The following is a 19,604-nucleotide window of genomic DNA, read 5'->3' as shown; positions in this document are numbered from 1 at the left end:
CCTCTGGCGCCCCAAGCCAGTTCTTAACCATTGCGCCACTCGGCCGGCCCAGGAGCCCCCTTCTTATATTAATTCAACACCAGTTTTTTGGTGTTTTTTTTTTTAAGATTTTTTTGGGGAATTGGGGAAGGGGAACAAACAAGTTGCTGTCCTTTTGTTCTTCAGTCTAGTTGGAGAGGATGTCGCTTCACTGGCCCATGTTGGTATTATCATTGCGCTCTTCCCGGGTAAGGCAGTCGCTCGCTGGCCATTGGACGGCCGCTCAGGGCGGCTCACGGCAGCTCACCAAAGTGAGCATGCCAGCTGCCGTCCAGTCCCACTGCAGCCTACGCTGTCGTTGGCGACTCACCACAGCCCAGCTCCAGGTCGAGCTGTTGTTCACCATCTTAGCTGTAGAGGGCGCAGTGTCACTGGCCCTAATGTGGGATCTGAACTGGGGCCCTGCTGCTCAGAGCTGGCATCCCAAGCCGACTCTTAACCAATGCACCACTCGGCTGGCCCAACACCAGATCTTTATGCCAGGCAGTGTGCTAGGCCTTAGGGCAGCTATGTAGGTGAAGCCTCGCTCAAGCTGCTCTCCCAGATGTCACCTTGTGCCTTCTTGAGGGGCAGGGTCAAGGTCCATCTCATTACTGGCACATTCCCCAGGACTCCTCACAGTGGTGCTTCTGCATGTAAGTTACAGGTCATTCATACTTGCTCACGTCAGGGAATAAAATGAGAATAAAGCACCAATATTCCCACTTTGAGTGGGCGTTCAGTAAGGATGCACGAAGGCTGGGCACCTGCGGTCAGTGGTGCCAGGCTCCTCAGCCTTCCTTTAGGAACAGCTGCAGACACCAAGGTGTGCCCCCTGGACCCAGACAGGTCAGGAGGCTCTGACCAGGTCACGCAGTGGGGAAGAACCGAAATAATATCCACTGTTCCAATCTGATTTTATTGAAAAGGAAACATACAAAAATCATGTACAAAAAAAATTAACCAAACATGTACAGAAAATTCATTCCGGTATCTACAGCAGCGCATATACAGTATTTTACAGGCTGGGCCATCCCTCCCCGCTCCCAGACTCCTCCCTCTTCTGAGATTCCCTCCCTCCCTGACTCCCCATCTTCCCCCCAGCGCCTCGCCCTGGGGACTAAGGCTGGGGCGGTTTCCGCCAAAATATCCCACCCCCCAAATGAATGCCAGTGGTCACACGTGCTCTCTCTAAACCTATGCAATGGGATTGATGGGGACAGGGGTGGTCACGGGCAGAGCACAGGATTCACAGTCTGGGCCCCTCCTGGCCACCCCCAGATGAAGGTGAGGCAGGCAGGCATGCCCACCACCCGCCGGCTGGCTCAGGGAAGATGGCTGGGCGCTGGACTGGGGCAGCCATCAGACGCACCCCATTCTCTGGCTCCAGGAGGCTAGTGGTCACGTTTGGCTCATTTGTTCTTCACGGGCCCCCTCCCTAGGAGGAGGGGGGGAAGCACCAGGGGCCTGATGAGGCCAGGCCCAAAGTGAAGGAGCACTGGGAGGGAGACTCCCCCAGTGTCACCCCTGCAGCTGGAACGGGCAGCCAGCACCAGCAGCCTTTCCTGAGATGGTGGTGGGCGGCAGAGGCGGGTGGCTCAGTCCCCACCCCCTCGGTCACCGCCGCCTTCAGACACTGAGTCCGAGTCTGTCAGCCCTCTCTCTCCTGGCTTCTCAGCCAGGAACCCAGGAGTCCACATCTCCGTCAGTGCACCCCAGACTAGGCCGGGGCTGGGTCTGGAGTGGCTGCCCTGGCCCACCCCTGGGACAGGCAGGGCTGGTAGTCCAATATGCTACATGGTGCAGAAAATGTCCCCCGCGCTGGCCAGGGCGTCAGGAGGTGGGGGGATCCTGCCCCCCAAGTCCCTGACGTCCACCGGGCGGGTGCAGGCACCTAATTGGGCTCCATCTCGGGGGCTCCACGGCCCCTGGGTAAGGGCAGTAGTCCCATGATGAGATTGTACAGGACCCTCCAGGGTGAGGGGCGGTGTCGCTGCTGCTCCTCTTGTCTCTAGGGAAAGAGGAGGGAAGTTAGAGTGGGCTTCTGATAGGGGTGCGTGGGTGGTCAGGTCCAAGGGCAGTGAGGAGCAAGGCATGGTCCTAAGAGTGAGCTACACCCTCAACCAACCCTCTGAAGTAGGTGATGTTATTGCTAATGTGGTCCAAATCCCAGTTCCTCTGCCCACCAAGGCCAGTGGCACCTCAGAGGACGACAGCAAGTAGTGTATATTTGCTGTGATCTATCTTGTCTCTGGTTTCCAGATGTGAGAGTCACCTAAAGTCACATGGGGCTGAGGGCTAGGGCTGGATTGCAGACCATCCTGCCCTCCCCTAAAAGGCTGATGAGACGGAAAGAAAGGAGCAGGGAGCCCATAGTCTCAGTGTTTCTAGAACATACTGTGGAAGGAGGAGAATGGGAACAGTTCACCATCTGCACTGAGGCTGCACAGAAGTATATCTAGGCAAAGCTAACCCCTCTGCCCTCTCTCCAGTGCAGGATGAAGACTTGGGGTGGCCTCTAGGACACTCTCGGCTCCAAAGTGCTAGGAAAGTGGGCACAAAGAAAGCTAAACACAAGAAGACTCCCACCAGTAAAAATGAAAGGTAGGGTGTAGTACTCGCCCGGCCCAACACTGAGTGCATGGCCAGGCCCTGAGTTATTTAATAAGGCGGGCTCCACCTAATCTATCCCTAAGTTGGGAAGGACAACCCCATCTTACAGATGAGAACAAGGTAGGAAAAACCATCCTAATGATCCTACTGAGTGCCTGGGGTGGGATGCCTGGTACTCCCCACCAGCCTGGCATAAGTTAAAAAGTCTGCCATTGTTACACTGTTTCTGGGTGCCACTTGGCACAGCCACCTTGGTGAACATGCCAGCAATCATCTAGTCAGGCTAAGGGGCAGGCAGACCACCCAGGTATCTACTCTGGGGACACACAGGAGTGCACATGGTGATGTGCATTGTTTGAAAAAGCCAAAAAAAGCCCAACAAATAAAATTTGAGACATTTTTTAAATCCTAAAGATCCATCAATGAGAAAATGAACACGGGGGTAGTGTATGATGATCCAATAGAATGCTATGTGACAGTGAAAATGAAAAAACCAAAGCTCCTCTGCCTATATGGATGAATCTCATACACTGAGGGGGTAAAGTTTGGAGAGGAACACACTATATATATCTTGTATACAATTGCCCAAAACGCCCCACGGGCCTAAGCATTGTTTGGCCTGGTAAATATGGAGTAAAATAATCAACACCTGCAAAAGAATGGAACAGGCCAACTTAAGAGATTTCCTTGGGAAGGGGGAAAGAGGAGGGGGTCAGAGAGGGGAACAAGGGGCTTCACAACATCCGGTTTTTGTTTTTCTTTGAATAAGCAAGCAGTATGGGTGTCATGTTCAGCTTGGACAGAGCTGGGCGGTGGGTGCCCTGATGTTTGTTATTCTCTGCTCTCTGCTGTAGGCTTCGATATTTTGTTTTAATCAGAGGCGGAGCTGTGGGTTTGGGGGCAGGGCCTCCCTCGAGGCGGGGCTCTAGGCCCCGCCCCCGGTCGGCCCGGGAAGCAGTGTGGCGCGCTGCGGGCCGCGCGGGCCGGCGGGCGGGAGGGGCGGGCGCGGTCGCGCCGCCGCTGCTGACTCACCAGCTATAAATAGCCCGGGATATATGAGCTGCACGGCGGAGCGCCGCCCTCAGTCCCCGCGGCCGCGGGCCCGGGCGCGCCGCATCGCTCAAGACAGCTCCAGCCCCGGCCCTTGCCCGGGCCTGGGCCGTGCAAGCGCGGGCCCTTCGGCGGCCACGCCGCCCCTCCCACCTTCCTGTCCCCGGCGCGACCCCGCCGCGCAGGGCAGCAGCTGCCGCACATCTGGCGGGGCCGCCCGCAGCCCCCTCCCCGGCGGGAAGTCCCACCTGCCGTCTACCCCTCCCCCAGCACTCACCCGCCGCTCGTACAGTGCGTCGAGGTCGTCCGCCATTCGCCGCAGCTGGGCCCCGATCTCTCGGGCCCACTGCTCCTCCTCCCCCCGGACTCCCGGGGCTGCTTGGGTGGGACCGCCCGCCAGGGCACCCGGGGCGCTGGGCACCGGCGATTCCAGGTGCTGCTCCACGGGCGAGAGTGAGGGCTGAGGACCTGGGAAAAGCCGAGGGGTGTGGTCAGCACCATGACCCCTCTAGGCCCTGAGGTATCCCCGAGGGACTAGTTGGCCAGGGCCTGCTTTGCCAGCTTTGCCAGCCGCCTGATTTCTCTGTTCCCGGTCTCATTTCTAGCGATTCCGTTTTCCCCTCTTAGAGCCAGATTTGTCAAATCCTACTCCCCAGGCACCAGAAAGGAAGAGGTCCTGGGTCGGCCTTCCTGGGGTCACCTGTCTAGCCAGCTACCACCCCACTACCCGTGTTATCCGACCTAAGTACCTCTTCCACTATGGGGCCAAAGTTTGCCTGCTCCATTTAACAGATGGAGAAACTGAGGCCCACCCTAAAGAAGTGGCCCAAGGTCACACAGGGATACAACCACTGACTACACCCAGAGTCACAAGCCTCAGGTCTCCTGCCCTCTCTTGTCCAACCACAGTAAAGCCACACCCCCGGATGTGGCAGGGGCCTGGAGACCAGAAGGCCAGACTGGCTGCCTCAGGGCACGGGCCTGGGGGGGCTGGGATGCGGGAGATGCCTTCCTGCCCCACCCACTTCTGAGCTCCTCTGACGTCTCTTCCTCCCTCTGGTCACCCCAGGTCCTGGCCTGAGAGATCCCTAAGGCCGAAAATCAGGCCTCAATTTCCACACCTGGGACTCTGGTCTTGAAATCGGGTCCCTTCTTGCCCGACTGCCAGGGAACTGAGCCAAGGAAGTTTTCTCTCTCTGAGCTTCCCTGGGCTCCTGGGACGGGGTGGGGCTAGAGAGGGAAACCGGGACAGTCTCCCAGCCACCAAGTGTGCCGGCTGGGATGGGGCTGCCGGGCACCACAGGGTTAACGGCCCATCAGGCAGGGGACCTTTAACCCTTCCTTCCCCAAGACTCACCCCCCCCTCCAACTTTCCCAACACAATGGCCCCTCCCCCCCCTCGTTCCTCCTCCCGGACTGCGCAGAGGGCCGGCCCTGGCCAAAGAGAAGCAGATAAAGGCAAAAGGCCACCCTCGACCCCTCCCCAAAGTCCTGAAGTGACCGTCCTCCCGCTCTGCCCACACTCTCTCGTACTACAATCCTCAGCGGGGCTCAGGGAACCCAGACTAGGGGAGAGAGGCTCGGAAACAGCTGTTGCCCCAGGCCCGGAAAAGGCCCTGGGCAGCAACTCGAGGACTGCAGTCAGATTCCAGGAGGGACTTCCCACTCGGCCTCCCCCACCCCCAGCCTCCCACTCCGTCTTCCTGCTTCTTGCAACACAAAGACCACACTGGCCACACCCTCCCTGTGGCCCGGCCGGCTTGCCACCTCCCCCCACCCGCTCCCACTTCGCCAGTTCCTCTGTCTCTCTCTCTCTCCTGGCTCCCATCGTCCTTGGTGTGGGGCGGCACTCACCGTCGGGGCGCGGGCCTCGGGGCCGGCTGCGGGGACCCCCAGGCCAGCGGGGGCCCCCCAGGGTGGAGGTGACGGTGGGCGGGGCTGTGGGGGCGCAGAGGTAGGCAGCGGGCAGCAGGGCAGGGGCGGCAGGGGCTGCGGGCAGGCCTGGCTCGCAGAGGCCGCAGGACACAGCCGAGGGCACCAGGCGACTGAGTGGGAAGGGGCGCGGGCCGTCGCGGGCCAGGCCCTCTACGGGCTCTGGGGAGCTGCCCTCCTGGCGTGCTCGGGCCATGGCGCTCCCTGGGGCCTGCGGGACAGGAGAGGGGTGCTGTCAGCCCGCAAGTGCAGGGAGCATCACGGCCCCACAACATACACACCCCAGGACACTCCCACTCTCGCACAGCGATGAGCACACATGGGGTCAGGGATGGCACCCAGGATAGCACACAAGGGCCCAAATGGAGGGGACTGTGGATACCCATGATGGCCACACAAGACACACACCCACTTAGGGGCTGCACATGGTGATGGGCACACATGAGGGTCAGGGAGGCACAGGATGGGTCGCTCTCACAGCAAGTACAAGGGCTCACATAGGACCCTGATGCAGGGATTTGTCAGGTGTCTGTGTGTCTAAGGGTTGACAGCCCCACAACACAAACTCACCCAACCAGGGGTTCACACTGGACATGGGTTGGTGGGATTAACTTCTGGGGCACAGTGATGGACACACACGGAGGGTAGCCAGGCACTATGACGGCTCCCTCAACACACACAGGGACACACGCAAGACCCAAATGGAGAACACTTGAGGGTGCGTGTGAAGGGTACACAACACATACATAAGGATTCATGCAGGTCTGGCCAGCCTGACCTCCCACCTCAACTGCCACTTGCACAGAAACACTGAGATGGTCCCAGTGTTAGACACTGCTACTCAGTACACAGGACACAAACACACACACACACTGACCAAAACGTGAACATACACATCCACATAAACCATCAGAAGAACTATATGCACAATGCATTCTGTCTGGCACAACCCATCCCCTCCATCCACTCATATACAAACTCAAAATCTCACACACTGACCCACTATTGATATGCATACACACACACAATGCAGCCAACACAAGCAGACAGAAACACACTAAATAGACACTGCCACACTTCTCAAACACACATGCCCCTCCCCACACACACACCCAAGAGATAAGGTATACACACCTCAGGACTCATGCACATATCAACACAAAACAGACATCCCAGACACACACCCACTTGTCACCAACTCTCAGAACCCAGGATACATGTAAATCAGGCATACACAGACACATGTCATCGGACCCAGAAGCATTACCACACATGCCGGCAACACACAGACACAACAGTAGAACAGTAGTCATCAACCCATCCTCCTCCCCCAACCTCAAAACACCATCACCAACTGTCAGCCCCGGACACACACACACCAGCTAAGTCTAATCCCACACAGCCCTGGCAGCACGCACACCTAAAGCACCCACAGAAAACACTGGTCTCACGTGACTGACATAAACACTACACACACGCAGCCCACATGACACACATGAGCCAGCCGATCGCGGAGACAAGCTCCTCAGACCCAAACACACACACACACACACACACACACACACACACACACACACACACACAGAGGCTCAGACACAGCCCCATGCAAAAGACTGCCAGCAACACCCACTGACAGCACTGCACAGACCCCACAGAGACGCGGTCCTCAATTCCAGACACCGATGCCAGACACACAAGCCAAACACAGACAGAGACAACCCCCCCACCACACACACACATACACCAGGCAGAACTCAAACAGACACCTGGACAGAAAAACAGACATCGGCATTCAGCAGACACACCATCACAAACGCTTAGCTGAGACACATGCCCTGGAGATATACGGACACAGCCAGTCCACACAGGCAAGACACACAAACACACACACACAAACAGCACATCGTGCAAGACACACATATAAACACACAAACACAGCTCACTCAAGCAACACACAACAACCACACACTAGCACATGCAGGCAACACAGACCTATAGAATCACCCCCAAACAGCACACTCTGACAACTCTCACAGAGAACACACACACAGGTACACCACACATAAACAGAGCCCCCACCCTTCAAGCAGGGCAGACACAGCACCCCACACAAACACACACAGGGACTCACGCACACACCCCGACGGGTCACAGCCCCAACATTCCCCTGGACGGGCACCACCACTCCCTGCGGACCCCAGCACAAACTCGGAGCCAGACACACGCACACACCCAGGCGAGACACCTGCAGATCCACAACCCCGCACACGCGCGCTCCCACGGCGGGGCCAGACGCCCCCCTGCGCTGTCACAGCCCCCCCACCCTGCCGCCGCCACGTGCGCCCGCCCCGCCCGCCAGGCGAGCGCGGGGCCAATAACCGGCTGTTGCTGGGGCGCAGCCCCCGCCCGCAGGAGCCGCAGACTACGCGGCCCGCGAGCCGCCCCCTGTCACCGCCCCCAGCGGGCGCGCGCCTGGGGTGTGGCCGCCCCTCCTTGCCGTACCCCCCCCCAGCCCCTCCCGTACTGCGGGGGCCGGGGCAGTCGGGGTCGATTCACTTCCCCGGGCCCGCACTGGCCGCCAGGGGGCGCTGCCGAGCCCGCACCCCATTGTTTGTAAACAAACCCGCCAGACCGCTGAGGCACCTGCGCTCCCGGACCCTTAGTGCCTCTAGCCCAGCGACCCCAGCCCAGGGTCCTTCATGAAGGTGGAGGGCGGGGAGATAGGGAGGCATGAAATGGGAAGGCAGCGCGTCCCATTGCTCTCCGCGTGTACTCCCGCCACCTCCTCCAGGGAGCCCACCCGGCCTGGCCAATCGCGGTCGGCGGGGACTCGGGGTGCGCACACTCACCCCGGGGGCATGAACACGCCGGAGGGGGTGGTGATGGGGGGCGGGCGGCTTCCTTCAGGAGGACGCGCCCGCCGAGCGCCGCACGCTGCGGCGACTGCTGCTGCTGCTCTAACTGCAGTGGCTGCTGCTGTCGCTGTGGGTGCTGCTGCTGCTGCTACTCGAGCCGCAGGCGCGTCCGCGTCGTGGCCGCCGCTGGTGATTTTGTTGCTGCAGCCGCCAGGCACCCGCTCGCATGTGGCTCGCGCCGCGTCTCAGGCCGCCCGGCGGATCCTGGGCCCGCTCGGCTGCCGCCCCGCCCAGCCCCGCCCCACCCCCGCCCAGCGGGTCCCACGCCCCGCCTCCGCGTGACGCCACGGCCCCGCCTGCCGGCCGTGGACAAGTCGGGACTTGCTGGCTTGCGCCGCGCCCCCTACCTCAGCGCGGGGGGTTTCCCTGCAGCCTGGGCGGGGCGGGGCCTGGCCAGGGGCGACACAGGACAGCCGGACACACACACTGACACACTGACACACTGACTGGGACCCACAGACACACACCCCTGGAGCTGCGCTCCAGGGTATACAAAGTCACGTGCTGACAGGGCCACGGGGTCAAGCCAACGCACAGACACACGGCCACAGTCACACAAATGCAAACCTTGAAGGGTGCGAGGACACACACACACACACACAGGCACAAATACATAAACTGACTCGCTGCCATGGTTGCTGGAACACGCAGACTGACCCACTGAGAGGGACACACACAGGTGCACAGACACCCACGCTGATGAGCACATGCAGACCCAAAAACTCAGAGTTTGAATTCATGACATTCCCACTAAGCAGGTACACACACACAGAGACACTTGTCATAGGGATACCTGGATATGCAGCTTGATCTAGATGACACTCCTACAGGGACACACACAAACACAGCCACACCAGCTCACAGCTGACAGTAAAACTGCCAGAAATTGACTCTCACATATATCAAGTCAGACATAAAAGAAAGTGGCCCCCATGGCTCAGCTAAAAAAAAAAAAGAAAAGAAAGTGGCCCCCAACACACAGTTCACAAAGTCACACCTGTGACAGGTACCTGCTAACTGTCACACTCTGGAGGAGGCACACCTGGCCACACTTTCCACAAATCTGACTGGGGACCCAGGGCCAGGAGGAAGCCTCGGCACCTGGCATAGACATGCCCGGGCAGCCCCTGCACTGACTCTCACCCTGTCTCATGGGTTTCACTTCCATTTCCTTTCTCAGTTTCCCATTGTCACTACCACACCAGCTTTGACTTGATGACCTGTCCTTTCTTCTCTTAGGGCCATGGGGGCTGGCTCTGTCTGACCTGCACCTTCCATCCCTTCTATGTCACACCCCATCAAACCAAGTCACCAGAGGGTGAGTCACCTCTGAGTGCCAGCACTAGGCTGGCCAAGAAAGAATGCCAGTCTTGAGCAATGGTGGGCTTGTCCAGACTCTCAAACTTGGCTCCTTCTGGTATCAGATCCTTAGATCTCACTTGAAATCTTCCTACTTTACATATTGGGGATGAATGAATTTAACCTCCCTCCATCCTTCCCTTCCCTCATTCACACATTCATTCATTCCCCCTTCCTTCTTTTCTTCCTTCTAGTGTTTTTCAAACTGTGGGTTGTGAGCAAATCATGGATTGTAAAATCACTTTCATGGATTTTTTTTTTTATTCATTGAGATATATTTACACACAATAAAATTCATTCATTTTAGGATTATAGCTTGGCAAGGTGTGATAATTGTGCACTATTGTAAACCACCAAAATCAAGATTCAGAACATTTCTTTCACCCCAAATACTTCCCTGTGCCCCTTTATAGTCAAGTCCTTCTAACTGTAACATCAATGGCTCTTGACCAGACTTTGAAAAAAATACAAAATAGAAAATAATTTTTAAATCATAAAGTCAAAGGAAAATGTTTTGTGAAAGTTTTGTTGATATGTAGTTCGTAGATACCAGGTCCCCCAAAAAAGTGTGTTTCTGACTTTAAAGAACGAGTGCAAAGGTGTTTAAGAAATGCCACTTTAGACATTTATTTATTAAATGAGATCACGCATGGAAGTCATTGAGTGCAGTGTCTGACATGTAGTAGGCGCCTAATAAATGTTAGCATTTATCACTTGTATAACTAGTTATTGTCAGTGTTTGCTCTATGCTTGACAGTAATTAAGCTGGGAGAGAGGCAGGCCCCAGCCCTAGGCTAGCTCACAATCCAACCTGTCCCTCACTCACCAATCCATACCCTCAAGCTACCCATTCTAGGACTGGACACCAGGAGGCCAGATGTGTTGGAATGATTTTCTGAGAAGAAAATAAATGTGAAGGACAGGAGGAATCTAGCTTGGTGGGTAGGGGTGTGAGAGAGCAGGAAAGGGCCAAGAGTCTACCAGGCCATAAGCATTGTCACCAGTCAAGATCCTTCCCATTATTTAGTCCAGATCCTGTTCCAAATTATGGCATCCTATCTTCCCAGACCAGACCCAGAGCTGTGGCCCATCCCCCCAAAAGCATGCAGGCAGAGCTCACCAAAGAGGATTCTGGGTCTAGATTACTTGAGTTAGAATCCCCTAGCTCTGCCACCTACTGGCTCTGTGACCTTGGGCGAGTGGTCATGTCTCTGTGCCTCAGTTTCCTCATCTGTGAGTTTGGCCAGTAAAGGGCCCTATCTCATAGGATTTTGTAGAGTGAGAAGGTCAATAAAAATAAAGTCCTAGGGCCTGGTGAGTACTTAATACATGTTACTCAGCATTACTGTGGGGGGGGGGTCTACTGACCCTCTGAAAATCCAAACAAGGACTTTAAGTTAAGACCCTCAGGTTGGGGCAGGGGCTTCAAAACCGTGGCCTGCGGGCCAGCCATTAGTGTGTTTCGCTTGAACTTCATAGTTTCTCATTTTGCATATTAATGCCTCTCAAAGGGACATTCAGCACAGTGAAGTGATAAAACACCCAGACTCTGGAGCCAGGCTACCTGGGTTCAAATGATGACCTTGAGCAAGTAGCTTCCCTACTCTGTGCCTCAGTTTCCTCATTTGTGCAAAGGGGATCACCAAAATTAAATGTGGAGATTAAACGAGTGCATATTTGTAAGGCACTCAGAGCAGTGTCCGGCAGGAGTAGCCTCCGTGTGAAGTGCTGGTTAAAGAAATAAATGTCCCAGCTAGTTTACTGCAGACCCACAACCTTCCCCAGTCTCTTGTATGCTATTCTGGGGAAGTAGATTTGTCAGCATGGCCAGAGGGAGTTGGGAAGGACTTAACTTTTCATTGCAGGGCCTGAGTCCTGGTTTTCCACGGTGGTGGTGATGGGGGGGGTGGGGGTGGCTACTTGGTCCCCTCGGTGCAGCCAGCCTCCCAGGCCTGAAGGCTGAACCGGAGCCGGTGGGGGTTGGGCGGGGGCGCCGGCGTCCGCAGGGTCCGAGAGGCCGGCGCGTGTGAAGGTTACCGCTCCCCGGCGGGGCGGGGGCCGCGCGCTGTTGCTGGGGTCTGCCGGGCCTGCCTGCGCCCGCGCCCCCCCTCCTTCCCGGCCAGCCAGTGAGCGGTACCCGCCGCCGTTGCCAGGGGAAACTCGCCGCCCCGTTACCCAGCAACAAGCCTGGCCCAACCAGGCGCGAGGACCCCCCAGGCCCCGCCCGCCGCTGCCCACCGCGTGCCCAATGCCAGGCGGGCAGAGCCGGCCCGGCTCCCGGAGACGGCGAGCGCGCTCATTGGTCGCCGCCGCGCCCGCCCGCCTGCCCGGATCTAGGGGAGCCCTCGGCGCGGGGGGCGGGGAGCCGGGCCCTGGGGAGCTGCCGGGCGCACGGCCTGCAAGCCTGCGGCCGGCCGGGGTGAGGCTCGGGCTGGGGGACCGACCCCCCTCCCCCTCCGCCCCGCCCCGCCCTCTTCGGGCGAAGATGGGAGCTTGGGATGGGCTGGGGACTGGGGCTGCTCATCCCGTCCCTCTCTCCAGGAAGGTACGCTGAAGTTAGCCTTGCGAAAACAGGGATCTAGCGATCCCCTCCTAGGAGAACTGGGCATCCTGACCCCATGAAGACAGGGGCTGGTTGAACCCCCCCGAAAAGGATTCAGGCAGTGTGGCTCTTGAAAACAGGAACTGTGGATCGTCCAGAAAAGGACCCAGGCCCCCATAAAAGTAGGGGTGCCCCAACTTTTCCCCCAAAGACCCATGCATTCCCTGTCCTATGACAACAAGGATATGAGCCCTCTACCCCCAGGAGATGCTAGTTTTCCAGCCCCAGGAAACAAGAGCTGAGGGTACCCCCAGAAGGGGACCCTGGCCTATCTGATGCTATGAAAGTTAGGACTGAGCACCCCCTCTAGCAGGAAATGGCACTCAGGCCTTTGGAACCCCAGGCCCTGAGATGCCTCAGAGCCCCTGGGCATCCCAGCCCTAGCTCTATTGACACAGGAAGACCCCCCCCCATGCCAGCAATCACCAGACCCTCAGGTGTCCATTTTATCCCGATGACCACCTGCCCAGTCCAGGGAGCCCAGCTCCCCTCCCCTGAGTCCTCTTCCCCAGGGTCCAGCTTGTTGCTCCCCCAGGACCCAAGCATCTGACCCCACAGCCACTTCCTCTACTCCTTGGCACTCAACACCCCCACCCACACCAGGGTCCCGGGCCTCATAGTACCAAGGACCCTGGAGTCTAAGCCCTCTGAGTCTCTCAGACCCTACCCCCAGACACTTGAGGAGGTGACCTAGCTCCTCACAGTGGTCCAAGGGGCCCCTTCCCAGTCCCGGTACCCTGGGATGCTCAGGACCCTAGGTCTGGAAGATCCAGCCCCACAGCACCTTTAGTTGGCTGACATGGAGCCGGGGCTGTGAGCCCTGAGGCTTAAGGGACCCTGATTGTGAGCCCCCAGGCCACTCCAGAGAGGCTATGATTCCTCAGCCTCCATCCCAGGGAGACAGACTCAAGGCAGCCAAGCTCCCCAGCTCCAGACCCAGTCGAGCCCAGGTGCGGCCCGCCCCTACCGTGGTACCTGGGGGGGGCGGAGTCGAGGATTACTCAGCCTCCAGAATGAGGCGATGACATCATCCTGGGGGGGGTTGACTAATGGCCGCGTTGGGGGGGGCGGGGAAGTTTACCCGGTAACAGCGTTTGCTGCTCGGCCCCGCCCCTGGGGAAGGGCTGAGTGGGGGAGACATAAACACACACACACACACACACATACACACACACACACACACACACAAGCCCACTCAACATCCCCTCCCCCAGCATCCCACATCACACACATTTTACTGGGACAGGGGCAGGGATTGGGGATTATTTGTGTGATTGAGTGTGTGCTGGAGAGTCCTCTGTAAGTCTGCAGGGTCAGTGTACTGTGTGTCAGGGTATTGGCATATGAAGGTGGTGGTTGTGTCAGTGTGCAGAGTGTGTGACTTTCAGTGTGCTATTGTGTATCAGTTGATTGTGTGTGTCAGTGGGATGGTGTTGTGTGTCAGCATGCTACATTTGTCCCATGTGTCATGGAGCAACTGAGACTATGTGATTGTGTGTCAGCATGCTATTTGTATGATGTTCTGGTGTCCTGTGTGTGACTGTGATGGTTTATTGATGTGTTGTGTGTGTCAGTATGCTGTTATGTGCAGTGTGCTGGTGTGCATGGGTGAGATGGTGTGTGTCTATGTGATTGTGTAACACTGGGATTGTATACGTGTCAGAATGATGTGTGTTATCAAGAAGGTCTGTGAACAAGCTGTGTCACTGTACTGTTGTGTTAGTGCGGTTGTATGTATCAGTGTAATGCTGTGTGTCGGTGTGGTTATGTCACTAAGAGTGTATCTGTGCAATGTTGTGTGTCAGAGGGATTGTGTGTCTATGCCGTGGTGGTTGTGTGTGTGTGCACAATGTTGCATATCCATGGGATTGTATATGCCACCATGTATGTCAGTGGAATTGTTATAGTGTATGTGATGGGTATGTTGTGTGTCACTATAATAGTGTGTGCCAATGTGCTTTGCTGTGTATAGGGAAGATGTGCATGTGTGCCACTATAATTATGCGTGTCTGGACAATGCTGTGTATAGTGGAACTGTGGGTGTAACTGTCATTGTATCTGAAATGTTGTGTGTCTGTGGAACTATGTGCTACTGAGAGTATGTGCATCTTGCAATGCTGTGTGTCATTGCGATTGTGCGTGTCACTGTAAATGTGGGTCACTGTGGTTGTGTTTGTCAGGGGAATGTTGTGTGTCCATGGGACTGTATGAGTTAATGAGTTTGTGTGTATGTGCAATGTTGTGAGTCACTGTGATTGTGTCACTGTTGTGATTTTGTGTGTCACTGCAAATGTGTGTATCAGGATGAATTGACTGTGGGATTGTGAGGATGTTACTGTGATCTTGTATGTCACTGATATTGTGTGTTCTAGGGACTAAGTCATCAAGACTGCATGTTTCTTGGCGATGCTGGGTGTCAGTGTGGTTGTGTTAGGGTAATGCTGTGTGTCATTGTGATTGTGGGCCTGGGCAGTGCTGTGTCCTGGGACTGTGTTGTGTTGTTGAGATTTTGGGTGTCTATGTGATGCTGTGTGTCTCTGTGCGTTCCCGGGACCGTGTGTATGTCACTGTGCCACTGGGGTTCAGTGTTGGGGGGGCGATGCTGTGTGTCCCTGGGACAGTGTGTGTGTGTGTGTGTGTGTGTGTGTGTGTGTGTGTGTGTGTGTGTGTGTGTGAGCCACTGTGATTGCGTGTCAGCAGCGTGCTGCGCCGGTGTCGGGGGAAGGTGCGCGCGTCTCCAAGCTCCTGCCCGAGAACAGCGGTGCTGTGCTCTGATTGGCTGCGGCCTCGCCAGTGAGAAGCTCGCGAATCCTGCGGTAACTTGGTAACTCGGGACTCTGCCGCCGCCGCCGCCGCCGCCGCGAGGCTGGGGGGCTGGGAGCGGCCCCGCCCCGTCTCCCGCAGGACCCGCCCCTGCAGGCAACCCCAACCCGGGTCGACCCTCCTTAGTTCCCCCTCTCCACTGGTACCCCCACATTACCTGTGTCCCTACAGCTCTGTGCCCTGGACTCCATCTCCGTCACCTCTGCCTCTGTTTCCCCCATCTCTGCCACTTGCTAGGTCTCTCTATTTCTTTCTCCGTCTCTGTCTCCCCACGTGTATCTCTCCCTATCTCTGTATCCCTGTTCCTCTGTCTCTTTGTCTCTGTCTCCCAAGTCCCATCTCTGTCACTCTCATCTCTGTCTCTCCCTGTGTCCACCATCTCTGTCTCTCCTTGTCTCTATCTTTCTGTCTCCCCATCTCTCTTTCTGTCTGTCTCCATCTCTGTCCGTCCGTTTCCTTTCTCGGTCTGTCTCTCCTCTCTGTCTCCCCCTGCTCTACCTCAGTTTCCCTATCTTTGTTTCTTCTTCCCTTTGTCTCTCCCACCTCTTGTCTCTGTCTCTCCCTCCCTACTTCCCCCATCCCCTCTGGCTCACTCCCACAGCCATCCTCAGAATTTACTTTTCATTCTGCGTAGACAGAGGACCAACTCGCTACTCATCCTCGCCCCTCCCCGCAGGCCCCGGATTCTGGCAGCACTCAGGGCAGACTTCAGGAAGGACTTCCCGCCTTGGTTGAGCACCCGGGCTTTATCGCTCGGGCCAGGCGAAGGCCGGGCGGCCCCGTGGCTTCCGGAGGCGCCCGGGCGGGATGAGCTCACTGCGAGTTGGCTTGGATTTCATCAGCTTCCTCTGCCGGAGTTGCCCCCGCTCTTCTGCCCGCGCGGGCCGTTCGGGCGAATCCGCCGGGCTCCTGCTGCCCCCGAGCGGCGAAAGGAGAAAGCTCAGGCACCGCAAAAAAAGTCCGCCTTTGCTACTCACGATTGTCACCAACTCACAAATGGGGCAAATCTCAACCCATTTAATTCTCACAATAATCCCATGAGATAGAGACTATTTAAAACCCCATTTACAATTGGGAAACTGAGAGCAGAGAATTGAGGTCCACCACCTAAGGTCACATAGATGGTGAATGGAGCCTGTGGGCTTCCATAGGGTGAGAAGAGGATACTTGTAACCACAAAGATGCCAGTGGTCATTCTTATATTCATTCTTATATTCTTATATTCATTCACTCACTCATTCATTCATTCTTTCTTTCATCAAAGACTTATCAGGGCCTCTGTTGTGCCAGACAATGTTGGAACTGGGGGTATAACAGTGAACAAAACAGACAACATCCCTACACTTATGGGGCTGATACTTTGGTCTGGCGGAGATGGACAGTGAAAAGTGTAGGCAACAATACAAAATGAGTCTTGAAGTAGAAAAAGGAAGCAGGGAAGGGAGCTCGAGAGTGTTGGGGGTAGTCTTATTCACTAGGATGGCCAGGGAAGGTTTTCCCGGGAAAGTGATAGTTGAGAAAAGGCCCAAAGGAGGTGAGGGAGCAAAGAGTGCCCCAGACTGAGGGAAGAGCAGGTGCAAAGGTCCTGAGGCCAGAGTAGGAGTGTCCAGGATGGTGAGAAGCTACCGGGCAGCTGGAAAGGCTGGGAGTAAGCAAAGGGGGAGGTATGGGAGGAGAGGTACAAGAGGGGTTAGATCATGGTGAGAACTTTAGCTTTTACTCTGAGTGAGGTGGGAGCCACAGGTGGGTTCTGAGCAGAGGGGGGATGAGAGTGATTTACTTCTAACAGGTGCCCTCTGGCGGCCAAGTGGGAAACAGTCTGTGAGCAGAGAGCAGGGAGCCCACCCAGTGAGGTGACTGTAGTAAGAATGGTGTGGTGGCTAGTGGACCAGAGTGGAGTTATGGGATCAGATTAAAGGTAGAGCCAGTGAGATTGGCTGAGGCATTGGATGTAGGTGTGAGGGGAGGAGAAGAGTATAGGGAGCTCCAGGTTTTGGCCTGAGATAATAATAAGGACCGAGATGATGATGATTATAATGATGATGATCATGGCAACTCACATTCTGTGCACCCACTGTGTGCCTGACCTCTTTAAACCCTGATGACTATTCTGATAGGCAGGAGGTAGAGGTGGGAGATGTGGTAAGATTCTTGATTTATTTCGGTTTATTTATTTTGAAAGTAGTCTACATAATTTGCTCAATAGCTATTTGTGGATCCAATGGACAATAGCAATAACAGCAAAAACATATAGTGTGTGTCTGGCACTGTTTTCAGCACTTATATTACCCTATTTAATCCTCACAACATGCTATCATTAGCACCATTTACACATGGGGAAATTGAAGCACAGAAAAGTTAAGCACCTTGCCAAGCACAATACTAGTACTAATTATAATAATTTATTATGGAGGTGGTATAGTGGGCTCTTGGGAGTCAGAAGGATATCTCTGGGTTCAAATTCCAGCTGAACATGTGACCTTGGGCCGCTCACAACATCTCTTGGCTTTGATGTCTTGCTTTGTAAAATGGAGATTAGAAGAGTAACACGTAACAAATCGAGGCTGAGATGTAGAAAATGCTCCTTCAGTGTTAGTAAAGACTCTCTTTCAGGGCTGGGGATACAATAATAGATAAGCCAGACAGGACCTTAAAGCAGTGATCATAAAACAAATATTCATTCAGTCACCCCGAGAGGCCTACAAGCTTTGAGCCTTATGCTGCCTCCTTTAGGCAGAACCCCCTGATTACCTCCCTGCCTCCCCCAAGGTTCATAGGAGGTTCTTTTGTCTGTACCTCGGCTTGCGCTGCTTGCGTCTGAGAATGTGCCACCATTTGTCTCCCGTGGGGCCTGGCTGGGCCTGCCTCAGTCTCCTTCGTAACTGGGGAATGCAGCCACCATATTCCCTTCCTCCACCTGGGACACTCCCATATTCACCTAACTTGTTCCTGTGTTTCACTCTGGTCTCTGATCAAATGTCACCTCCTTGGAGAACCTTCTGTGACCATCTCTGTCCCCTCACCCTGCCTTATTTTGCTCCACAGCACTCCGATTACAGATTACTTTGTTTAGATGTTTATTGTCTGTCTCATCTTGAAGAAAATGAGCTCCATGGCATCAGAGACATGACTCCAGCACAGCTGTACATTTGAATCCCCTTTTCACAGATCAAAAAACTAGGAGGAGGGGCCGGCCAGGTGGTGCGATGGTTAATAACTGGCTTGGGACGCCAGAGGGCCCCGGTTTGGATCCCAAACTTGGGCCAGTGAAGCAACGTCCTCCACAACTAGACTGAAGAACAAAAAGACAGCAACTTGTCTGTTCCCCTTCCCCAATTCCCCAGCATTGTTCCCATCCCCCCAATTCCCCAATAAAAATCTTAAAAAAAACAAACAAAAAAAACTAGGAGGAGGCCAGGCACAAAGTAAGTTTTCATGGGTCAAGGACTATTTGTTGAATGAATGCTTGTGTGGCGTCTAAAGCAGGGAGAGAGCCACACTGCCCTCTGGTGGCGAATATGAAACTTGCACACGAAAGTCGACCTACTTGGCTATCAAGTTTCCTACCGGATCTTCATATAGCCTGATATCTGATAATTATGAACTAATGCTAGAGTTTAACTCCATTTTTACATATACACGCACAGTACTTTTACGATTATTTTTTGAACTTTCAAAAAAATTGTGTTTAAATGGAGGCATAACTTACATACTTTTGTAAAACCCGCAAATCCCAAGTGAAATGTAATCAGCACCCCAGGGAAGAAACAGAGCCTTACAACCCCCCCAGGACATCCCCTCAAGCCCCCTTCCAGACGCTTTCCTCTTGGATAATCATGATCCTGAATTCTAACAACAGAGATTAGTTTTGCCTGTTCTAGAACTTCATATAAATGGAACCATGTAGTGTGTGTTCCTTTGTGTCTGTCTGGCTTTTGACACTCAGCATACTGTTTGAGAGATTCACCCATGTTGTAGTGTGGAGGTAGAGACTGTTCATTTTCATTGCTGTATTGTATTCCACAGTGTGAAGGTACCATGGAGAGTGAGAATATTCACTCTAGTGTTGACGGGCCTTCTAGTTGTTTCCACTTTGGGGGTCTATTAGTTTGCCATCACAAAGTAGCACAGACTGGGGGCTTAAAAAATAGAAATTCATTTTCTCATAATTCTGGAGGCTTGAAAATCCAAGATCAAGGTGTTGGCAGCATTGGTTTCCTCTGAGGCCCCTCTCCTTGGCTTGTAGATGGCCGTCTTCTCCCTGTATTCTCACGGGGTCCTCGTTCTGTGTG

At 55.0% G+C, this 19,604-nt stretch overlaps 1 protein-coding gene across 2 annotated transcripts; it reads right to left on the bottom strand.

The window, feature by feature from the left end:
• Window positions 1-916: 916 nt before the first annotated feature.
• On the bottom strand, window positions 917-8,746 carry BBC3 (BCL2 binding component 3). Of its 2 annotated transcripts, none has more exons than XM_019625187.1 (4): window positions 8,463-8,746; window positions 5,536-5,824; window positions 3,959-4,149; window positions 917-2,029 (listed from the first exon to the last, which is right to left on the bottom strand). In XM_019625187.1, exons 2-4 carry the CDS (start codon window positions 5,807-5,809, stop codon window positions 1,913-1,915), a joined length of 582 nt encoding a protein of 193 aa, XP_019480732.1. In that variant the 5' UTR covers window positions 5,810-5,824; window positions 8,463-8,746; the 3' UTR covers window positions 917-1,912. The 2 variants fall into 2 exon arrangements, with proteins under 2 accessions (XP_019480732.1, XP_019480733.1); XM_019625188.1 differs by lacking the exon at window positions 8,463-8,746 and adding an exon at window positions 7,846-7,975.
• Window positions 8,747-19,604: the final 10,858 nt, after the last annotated feature.

The sequence above is a fragment of the Hipposideros armiger genome, unplaced genomic scaffold, assembly GCF_001890085.2.
Source record: "Hipposideros armiger isolate ML-2016 unplaced genomic scaffold, ASM189008v1 scaffold_619, whole genome shotgun sequence".
Lineage (NCBI taxonomy): Eukaryota > Metazoa > Chordata > Mammalia > Chiroptera > Hipposideridae > Hipposideros > Hipposideros armiger.
Note: the sequence above shows the minus strand (reverse complement) of the source record. Positions and strands in the feature narration are given on the sequence as shown.

Bases quoted from the DNA above. Each gene is read 5' to 3' on its own strand.
- BBC3 (XM_019625187.1), bottom strand. From the start codon at position 5,809: ATGGCCCGAGCACGCCAGGAGGGCAGCTCCCCAGAGCCCGTAGAGGGC. The intron at 4,150-5,535 runs GTGAGTGCCGCC...GGCTTTTCCCAG, and splicing joins CCGAGGCCCGCGCCCCGACG to GTCCTCAGCCCTCACTCTCG. The intron at 2,030-3,958 runs GTGAGTGCTGGG...CTCTTTCCCTAG, and splicing joins ACGCACTGTACGAGCGGCGG to AGACAAGAGGAGCAGCAGCG.